General features: G+C 44.3%; 1 protein-coding gene across 1 annotated transcript in view; it reads left to right on the top strand.

Moving 5' to 3' along the window:
* The first annotated feature begins 6,680 nt into the window (after nucleotides 1-6,680).
* The window catches only part of LOC107295917 (serine/threonine-protein kinase PAK 3), a 35,504-nt gene continuing 32,859 nt past the window's right edge, over nucleotides 6,681-9,325 (top strand). Inside the window, exon 1 of the mRNA XM_015825252.1 lies at nucleotides 6,681-6,852. Coding sequence (XP_015680738.1) covers nucleotides 6,681-6,852 — 172 coding nt within the window. The remainder of the gene's footprint in view (nucleotides 6,853-9,325) is intronic.

Raw genomic sequence — 9,325 nt, 5'->3', positions numbered from 1 at the left:
GGTCGGGACCCCATTTGGGGTCGATCGACCATTTCACGGGGGTCGCCAAGCAAGGCTGTCCGCCATTTTTTTTGTCCGCCATTTTTTCCCCTTTTCCGGCGGGTGCCTTACCTCCCTTGGGCTGGGCCAGCTGGTGGTCGGCCTGCTCCGTCTCTGCCGCTTGCCAGCTACGCCTCGGCCGGCGCAGGGGGCAGAACCATGCATGCCCGGTGCTCCCGGGCAGGGAAAGTCCTCGACTTACGACCGGTTGGGTAGTCCTTGACTTACGACCGGTTTAGTCCTCGACTTATGACCGGTTTAGTCCTTGACTTACGACTGGTTGGGGTCACAGCATTAAAAAGGTTGAGAACCACTGGTTTAAATGTTCTGCAGTGGAATTGTCTTTGTTTTCTTGCCAATATTTCCGCCTATGTTTTAACTTGGTGCTACTTACTGTATTTCTTGGGATGTAGGTAGGGGTGCTATTCTAGCTGCAGAGGGATCCGCTGTTGTATTTTACATTTTGCTATTGGCTCTTCTGATTGGTAAGCCGTTTCTGCCTTTCAGACTGTTGTCCTGGGTGCGGTCTAGACTTTGCATGCTTGGATATGTGGCGGTAAGGAAAAAACAATAGTCTCTGACACCAAACCCACCTCAAGTGAATTGTTAATGTGACAAACATCTGACTGAGTATATTGGGAAAGATTAAGCGCTGAAGGTTTTACTGCCTTGCTAAATATATCTTAAGCTAACAGGAGTGCCAAATTTATTTGGGGTGGATTTTCACTTGGTCTAGCAGCTTTGAACTGCAAAGTTCCAGATGATGGGCTGGAGGCAAAGTATTATGCAGAAAGCTAATTCTTTGCCACTATTTAGAGAGCACCTGAAATTTTGCAGTCTAGAATTTGAGTGTGATGTTTTACCAGAATTCTGAGATGTAGGACAGATTAGGGGGCTGGAGGCTAAAACATAGGAAGAACAGTTGCAGGAATTGTGTACGTTTAATCTAGTGAAAAGAAGGACTATGAAGTGACACAATAGCAGTCTTCCAATATCTCAGGGGCTGCCCCAAAGAAGAGGGAGTCAAGTTATCCTCCAAAGCGCCTGAAGGCAGGACAAGAAGCAACGGATGGAAACTAATCAAGGAGAGAAGCAACCTGGAACTAAGGAGAAATTTCCTGACAGCGAGAAGAATTAATCAGTGGAACAGCTTGACTCCAAAGTTGTGGGTGCTCCATCACTGGACGTTTTTAAGAAGACGCAGCCATTTGTCAAGAATGGTATAAGATCTCTTGTTTGAGCAGGGGGTTGGACTAGAACACCTCCAAGGTCCCTTTCAACTCTCTTGTTCTGTTCTGTTCTAATTTATTGCACAGAACTGCCCGTAGAAAAGATGTGGCTGTAGTAATTTCAGCTAGTTGTAGGAGGAAAATTGGCATATACGTTGGCCCACAAGTAAATCTAAATCACAGGTAGTCCTCGGCTTATGACCACAGTTGGGACCAGAATTCCTGTTGACAAGCTATTAACTGAGTCGTACCCAATGTTACGACATAAACAAATCACTGCAGTTGTTAAGTGAATCACGTGGTTATCATGTGAAGCTGGCTTCCCCCGTTGACTTTGCTTTTTGGAAGCTGGCTGGAAAGGTGGCAATAATACAGGTAGTCCTCGACTTATGACCTAGAATTGAGCCCAAAATTCCTGTTGCTAGGCAAGACAGCTGTTAAGAAAGTTTTCCCCCATTTTACGACTTTTCTTTCCATAATTGTTAAGTGAATCACTTTCCATCAATATGAGTCAGTTGCCAAGGGGCTGAATTTTGATCACATGACCCTGGGGATGCTGCAGTGGACTGAAGGGTGAAAAATGGTGATAAGTCGTTTTTTTATTCCGTGCCGTTGTAACTTGAAACGGTCACTGAACAAACCCTTTTAAGTTGAGGATTACCTGTGCTTTCTATATTATCTAATGTTCTTTCTCCTAACAACGGATAATCGATTTAGCTTTTGTGGCCGCATAGTAACTTAACTTTAAATTGCCTATTGGTCCCTGTCACATTTTGATTTTGTTATTTTTCTTCCTTTGAATTTGTAACTTTGGAGTGCCGAACAAAATTAAAGTTCAAAATTAAAGTTAAAAATGTGTCCCGACCAAACAGAAACGCCATGTTTACCGAGCATGCCAATACATTGTATTATTGTGCAATGCGATGCCCAGCTTTACACACTGACGACAAAACTACCTCATTTTAGCCTGGTGTAGCTTGTTGGAGTAACCTGTGCGCGTTAGCTTTCTTGCTGTTTTTCAACGTATTGTGATGATTAAGATCCTAGATCTTTCTGCCCGCATTTGGGAGCAAAGAATGGCGCTTTGTGTCATATTGGAGTGGGTGCCTGAAACACAGCTGAGATCTCAAATAAAAACTCGTGCTGATTTCGGGCTCTAGGAAACAGTGACACCATCAGCTATTTGGGTCAGGACCCATTAATAGAAGTCTTTGTAAAGGCTCCTATTACGAAAGTCTCCTGGGAGGGATAGTTTAGCAAACTGACTTTTGTTTACAAATGGATGGCGTGCGAGTAACCCATATCTTCGCTTTGCTCCCTGGAAGCTGCTAAAGCATTTCATAGCCAGCCAGCCAAACATTGGATTGTATCATCAAAAGTCCCTCCTCATTCCCTTGACGGGCCAAGATTTGCAGGCAGGAATGCGATCTGTGCTGGAAGACATACAGTTGCTTCAAGCCAAGGGGGAAAACTGCCACCCTCAACATTTGGTTTATTTTTAAAGCTAGTCCAAGCCGCAAAGCCATGCCGCGCATTGTGATGTCACGGCACCAACGGTGCAAATTGTGCCACGGGTCTCGGTCACATCAGGTGTGCACTGGGACTGAGGTCACTTTGCCCTGGAGTTTGCCTGCCCGCACCTGTCAATTTCAAAGAGGCTGCAAAGGCTTCTTTTGAGGCCTTCAGGCTGAGTGGCAGGCTGGATTTTATTTAGGATAGAATAGGTCCCCAACCCACGGGCCGTGGCCCACTATCGGGCTTTGAGCCTTTTGGAACCGGGCCGCGGAAGTGGTGGCCTACCATGCGCATATCCCCACTTGTGGAAGCAGTGGACAACAGCGTGCGCACGCACGCCATCCTAGTGAGCGGTGAGGGCGCTTGCCCACTGTTCTTGCAAATGGAGCACACATGCTTGCCTGCTGCTCATGGAAATGGAACTGCACACGCGCACTTGCCTGCTGCACACATGGGACAATCCCTCCCCCCCACAGGTCCACAAAACCAAAAATGTTGGGGAACTCTGGAATAGAATATATTATTGGCCAAGTGTGATGGACACACAAGGAATTTTTCTCCAGTGAATAAGCTTTCAGGGTATATGCAAACGACAAAGTAAAATAATCATAAAATAACAATAGGAGAAGGTAGTAAAAAAAGGTGAGAAGGATAATGGCAATACAGCCTTACTACATGGGTAAATATCTTTAGATATAAGACAGTGCTGTGGAATTAAATGTTCAGCAGAGTGATGGCATGGGATGGGGGGGAGGAACTGTGTCTAGTTGTTTTGGTATGCATTGCCCTATAGCAGAGTCCTGAAGGGAGGAGTTTAAATAGTTTATGTCCAGGATGTGAGGGGTCTGTAGATATTTTCTCAGCCCTCTTTCTGATCTTTGCAGTATACAGATCCTCAATGGAAGGCAGGCTGGTTGAGATTGTTCTTTCTGCAGTCCTAACTATCTGTTGGAATCTGTACCTGTCCTGCTTGGTTGCTGTACCAAAAAATACAGCAACCAAACAGATGGTTGATAGACAGACAGGTAGATATCTTCATTTATTCATTCATTAGTTTATTTATTAGCATGGTTTTATTTATTTAGTTAGCATTCTTTTCAATAAAAGGCATTTGGAAGTTGGAAGTTAGGAACTTCAGGTTTTATTTCCGATTTTGTTCCTGGGCTCCCATGCACCAAGAGGTCTTCTTAGAAGGAAAAAAATGATAAGTGACCAAAGGAAAATAATTTAACAAAGACAATACGAAACTAGACAAGAACATTTTAAAAATGTGAATTAAAAAGAAAAAAAAAACTAGGGAGTGTAATATGTGTTTTTGTTTTTTCCCTTTTGATTTTGTATTTTAATCATTTGAATAAAATAATATATATGTTTGTGTGTGTGTGGAAAGAAAGGAAGGAAAGGAAAGGAAGGAAGAAGGAAGGAAGGGAGAGAGAGAAAAGAAGAAAGAAAGAAAGAAAGAAAGAAAGAGAAAGAAAGAAAGAAAGAAAGAAAGAAAGAAAGAAAGAAAGAAAGAAAGAAAGAAAGAAAGAAAAAGAAAAGAAAAAAGAGAAGAAAGATGATGGAAACCCATAGCTTAGATTAGGGCTGGCTGGTGAATTCTGGGAGTTGAAGTCCACAGGTCTTAAGTTTGCTGAAGTTGGACAACCCTGACCTATATCTTTCTGTAGAGGCACACCTATTTGCCCAAGAACATCTGAATAGATTAGAGGCTGGTGGGAAATGCCCTCTTCAGTTTACTTCCTGGATCACAGCTACCCAACCGAGCAGCGATTTGGTGAGAGCACCTACAGGTTGATCTTAGCATTTCAGGAGTACCCGTCAGCCCAGATTGGGACCATTGTAATATAGCTGTCCCTGCAAGGAGACTTCACATAATCTGTAACTCTTGAAACAGCTTCGAGAAAGGTGTGGCCCCTGTTGCTTGAAGAGCTTTCATGGGAAAAGAATGCAGAGAAATGAAGTTCAGAAGCACTGGTTGCTCCAATCCACCTCTTAACATCTGGTAATGTAATAAAGGTATCATTGATGGATTCCCCTCCTGTTTCTTTGTGGGAGACGGACAATAGAACAGATAAAACACATTGGATTCCAACCCTGTTATTCTATTCCTGGCCTTCAAGGCATGATTTTTCCACATAGCAGTTCTCCAAACTGAATAGTGGCAAGTATCACAAGCTGGCCAAATGGCTGTGCCTCCATCTGATCTGTTGTCTTCAATCCACAAGAACGTTGTTAGCAAGCTTCGCCCGAAGTATTTCCCTTCCGGAGTTAAGCTTGGTAGCCACATGAATTTAATCCTTCACCTTGCCAGACCTGCGCTCCCCAAAAGATGCTCCTTGTGGAAGGGGAGGGGGATGTCTTCTCTTTAATTACCCAGATTCTCCTCCAGATAAAAAGCTTGCTATTGACTCCATATGTGAATCTGAGATTTATGGAGACGAGTACATTGCTTAGCCACAATGTCTGTTCTTTGAATCCACTTCTCCTACCTCTCTTGGTTTAGGTCAGAGGTCCCCAACCTTTTGGGCACCAGGGACCGGTTCCGTGGAGAGAGGTTTTTCTGTGGACCAGAGAGTATGTGGTTTTGTGTGCTGCCTGCATCCCGCGGATGGGGCTTTGCTTGTTGTGTGGACCAGTTGCTGGCATGCCGCGGCCTGGTTCTGGTCCATGGACCGGGGATTGGGGACCCCCGGTTTAGGCTTTGTTGCGCACCATATAGAGAGGGGGGAGGAAATCAACACTCATTTGATACATTTCTCCAAGCTGTAGGAAGTTCTGAATGGAGTTGTTGAGTTGCATGCCTGCACCTGTATGAATTCACACTCAAAAAATTGCATGGATATAAGTGACCGGTTCTTAACTCATAGTCTTGATTTGAGCACTTTGCTTCAATAAATTCCCTTGTCTCTTTATTACCACCTGTTGGTTAATTAGCTCCAGACTTTCAAATTACTGCAACCCTTGGTTTAATTAAAATCCAGTTGAGATTCATTTAATGTGTTTGCGAAAGGGCCTCATTGCCGTTGTGATGTCTGGGTCAGTGGCACACGGCAAGGAAGTAGAAACCTTATGTTGTGGAGGAAAAAAAAAAGACTGAGGATAGAATCCAGCAAGGTTGTTATGTAGTGACTCAACATTTTCCTCAACTAGGGGAAATACTCTGAAAATCCAGCATCTGTGAGGTGTTCTCTGGCCAATGCCGAGCAGTTGAATTTCCCATAATGCCCCCAGTGCCATGCTGTTGTGGGGCAGTTTGGGAAATTAAGATGGCAGCCGGACCCAGCTTTGTGGTACCTTTGAATGTTTGTCCCTTGCTTTAAGCTACTTATAGCCCAAGATACCTAACTGTAAGTTTGTAATAGCTACTACAATAGTTGGATTGTTAGTAGCACAACCTCAAGCCTACCTGTTATGGAATGACATAACAGAATATCAGAATAACAGAGTTGGAAGGGACCTTGGAGGTCTTCTAATCCTAACCCTTACCCTAACCTATACCATTTCAGACAAATGGCTGTCCAGTCTCTATTTGAAAGCCTCCAGTGATGAAGCACCAATTCCACTGGTTAATTGTTCTCACTGTCAGGAAATTTCCCCTTAGTTCTAGATTGCTTCTCTCCTTGATTAGTTTCCATCCACTGCTTCTTGTCTTGCCTTCTGGTGCTTTGGAAAATAGATTGACCCCTCCCCCTCTTCCTTGTGGCAGCCCCTCAGATATTGGAACCCTGCTATCATGTCGGTCCTAGTCCTTCTTTTCACCAGACATACCCATTCAGCTCTAACATCTCTGGTTTGTTCCAGCTTTCCTGTTTTTTTTCCCCGAACCGTCCCCCATTCACTCTTCTCCTTTCCTCCCTTCCTTTGCTTCCCAGGAAGCTGTGAGAATTGCTGAAGATGTCTGAAAGCCTGGATACTGAAGAAAAACCTCCTGCACCTCCTTTGAGAATGAACAGTAACAATCGCGATTCTTCGGCCCTGAATCACAGCTCCAAACCGCTCCCCATGGCGCCCGAAGAGAAGAACCGGAAAGCTCGCCTGCGCTCCATCTTCCCGGGAGGAGATAAAAGTAACGTATCAGCCTAGCGAAAGGACGCCTGGCCTCTTCTTTCCTCCTGCTTGTTTTTCTTCAGGGTGGGTCCAGGGAGGGCAAAACGGTCAAGAAAGCGGCTGTCACCGTGTCTTTGGAACTCTGCCCTGTTTTTACGTTCACGTGTCGCATACCAAACGGGACAGGGGTTTGATTCTATAGGGCCGTGGTGGCGAACCTATGGCACGCGTGCCACAGGTGGCACGCAGAGCCCTCTCTGTGGGCACGCACACCGTCGCCCCAGTCCTAGGCCTTCAGCTGGGTTTTATAAAACCTTTTCACTTAAAAAAAAAGGTTCAATCAATCAATTTCAACTTCACGCGGGAAAAAAAAAGATCTCGCAAAATTGGAATTGATTGATTGAACTTTTCAGTCCCACCCAGTCTGCCATTACCACCGCAGCCACGTCCACCCAATGGGCCATGCCCACTCAATGGGCCACACCCACCCAATGGGCCACACCCACCCAATGGGCCATGCCCACCCAGCACCCGACGATACATAAGTGGGGTTTGGGTTGCAGTTTGGGCACTTGGTCTCTAAAAGGTTCGCCATCACTGCTATAGGTGCAATGGCAGTCTTCATTTTTTTGACTCTCTCCAAATCTGGCGAGACTCAGAAAAATTACTTTAAGCATGCTCTGCTTATTTTAACTGCTTTAAATGTATACTAAATAGCACCGTTGGGATCAGGGGTTGGCAATTATTTTTCCCCAGGACCACCAGAGAAGCTGGAACTGTTCCGATTGACCTCAAGCAGGTCAGACAGGGACTGACCAAGGGCCACATGTGGTCCCGGGGTCGAAGGTCTGATTTATAGCAAACAGCTTGATAAGTCACAGCTAGCTATTGTTTGCTGAACCAACCTTTATGGAGTAAGCCATAGTTTGATAGGTTGAGACCCCCCTCTGGGCCATGAGTCAACGCTGACAAACTACAGGGTAGCATGTTCAAACTATATAACTGAGTGAGTTGCTTATGAATCAAGGGATTTAATTCGACTGTTTGACAGTTCATGCCAGTATTCTCTATTTTGATTGGCATGAGTCATTCTGGAGCTGGGCCCCTCAATCACCTGCTCCCTCCAGTTTTCAATTGTGAATCTTCTTCTTCTTCTTCTTCTTCTTCTTCTTCTTCTTCTTCTTCTTCTTCTTCTTCTTCTTCTTCTTCTTCTTCTTCTTCTTCTTCTTCTTCTTCTTCTTCTTCTTCTTCTTCTCCTTCTCCTTCTCCTCCTCCTCCTCCTCCTTCTCCTCCTCCTCCTGCTTCTCCTCTTTCTCCTCCTCTTTCCTCTTCCTCCTCCATGTCACAATTTAGCAGAAGATGTGTGTCCAAATTCTGAACATTTGGAAAGTTCCTTAAAAGTGCATCAGCTGGAGCATCAGCTCTTTTCAGTTACTTACTTTGAACTCCAGGAAGAGGTACATGTCATATGGAGTACCAAAATAATATCTCTTTCTGTCTCCGTAGGCAATTTAATTGAATGACGTCTTTGTGTTTAAGCAGTCCGATCTTGCTATGCCTTCCCATTATAATTCCTTCCCTCTTAAGTGCAGGATGTGATGTTGGCTGAAAAAATAAAGAAATTGCCATTCCTTAGACAGGGAAGTTAAATATAGACTTTCTGATCCATCTTTAACTCTTGGGTTAAATGAATTTTCAATGAAGACATTACTTACGCAGCCCTATTAAGATGAGACTTTATAATTGATCTATGCTGACTTTCCTTGCTGGCATTTCAACCTTTATGGGACCTTGGCAGATCCATGAAGAGGAACAATAACCAGTTTCTTCTGAGATTTTTTAAAAATAAACATTCCTTTGAATTTGTTCCTATGGTCATATATTCCTTCATGTGTATCTCCGTAATTGCTCCAAAACATAATTTCTGTCACCATGTTTAAGTGCTATTTTGATTTCCTTGGGGATGCTCCAGCACAGGACATGGGACTTAAAGAGGAACCAATTCTCTTGTGTAGATTACTCCAGTCACACTGGGTTAAGCCAGGATTTTATGCATAATCTTTGAAGATTAAATGATAGTACCTAGGTTCACATATGATGCCATAATTGATGGTTTCCATATCAGGATCATGAGCAAACTATGGTTTAATGTCATGTGTGATCCAGGCTACTAGGACATCTGGGAAAAGTCATTGAGATGGTGCTGTTAGGGTGGTATTTCCATTCAGGGGTCCTTGATGTTCTCTGAGCTTGTTTGGGTTTTTTTTGCAGATGTTTCATTACCCAAACTGGGTAACATCATCAGTACTAGAAGGGAGAGCAAACCTCATTCCTTTTTAACACTGATGATGTTACCTTGTTTGGGTCATGAAAGGTCTGCAAGCAAACAACCAAGCTCAGAGAACATCAGGGACCCCACAGTCGTCGTCGTCGTCGTCGTCGTTGTCGTCCTCCTCCTCCTCCTCCTCCTCCTCCTCCTCCTCCTCCTCCTC

Source organism: Protobothrops mucrosquamatus, unplaced genomic scaffold (assembly GCF_001527695.2).
Source record: "Protobothrops mucrosquamatus isolate PMUCROS unplaced genomic scaffold, P.Mucros_1.0 scaffold2570, whole genome shotgun sequence".
In the NCBI taxonomy this organism is placed as follows: domain Eukaryota; kingdom Metazoa; phylum Chordata; class Lepidosauria; order Squamata; family Viperidae; genus Protobothrops; species Protobothrops mucrosquamatus.
Note: the sequence above shows the minus strand (reverse complement) of the source record. Positions and strands in the feature narration are given on the sequence as shown.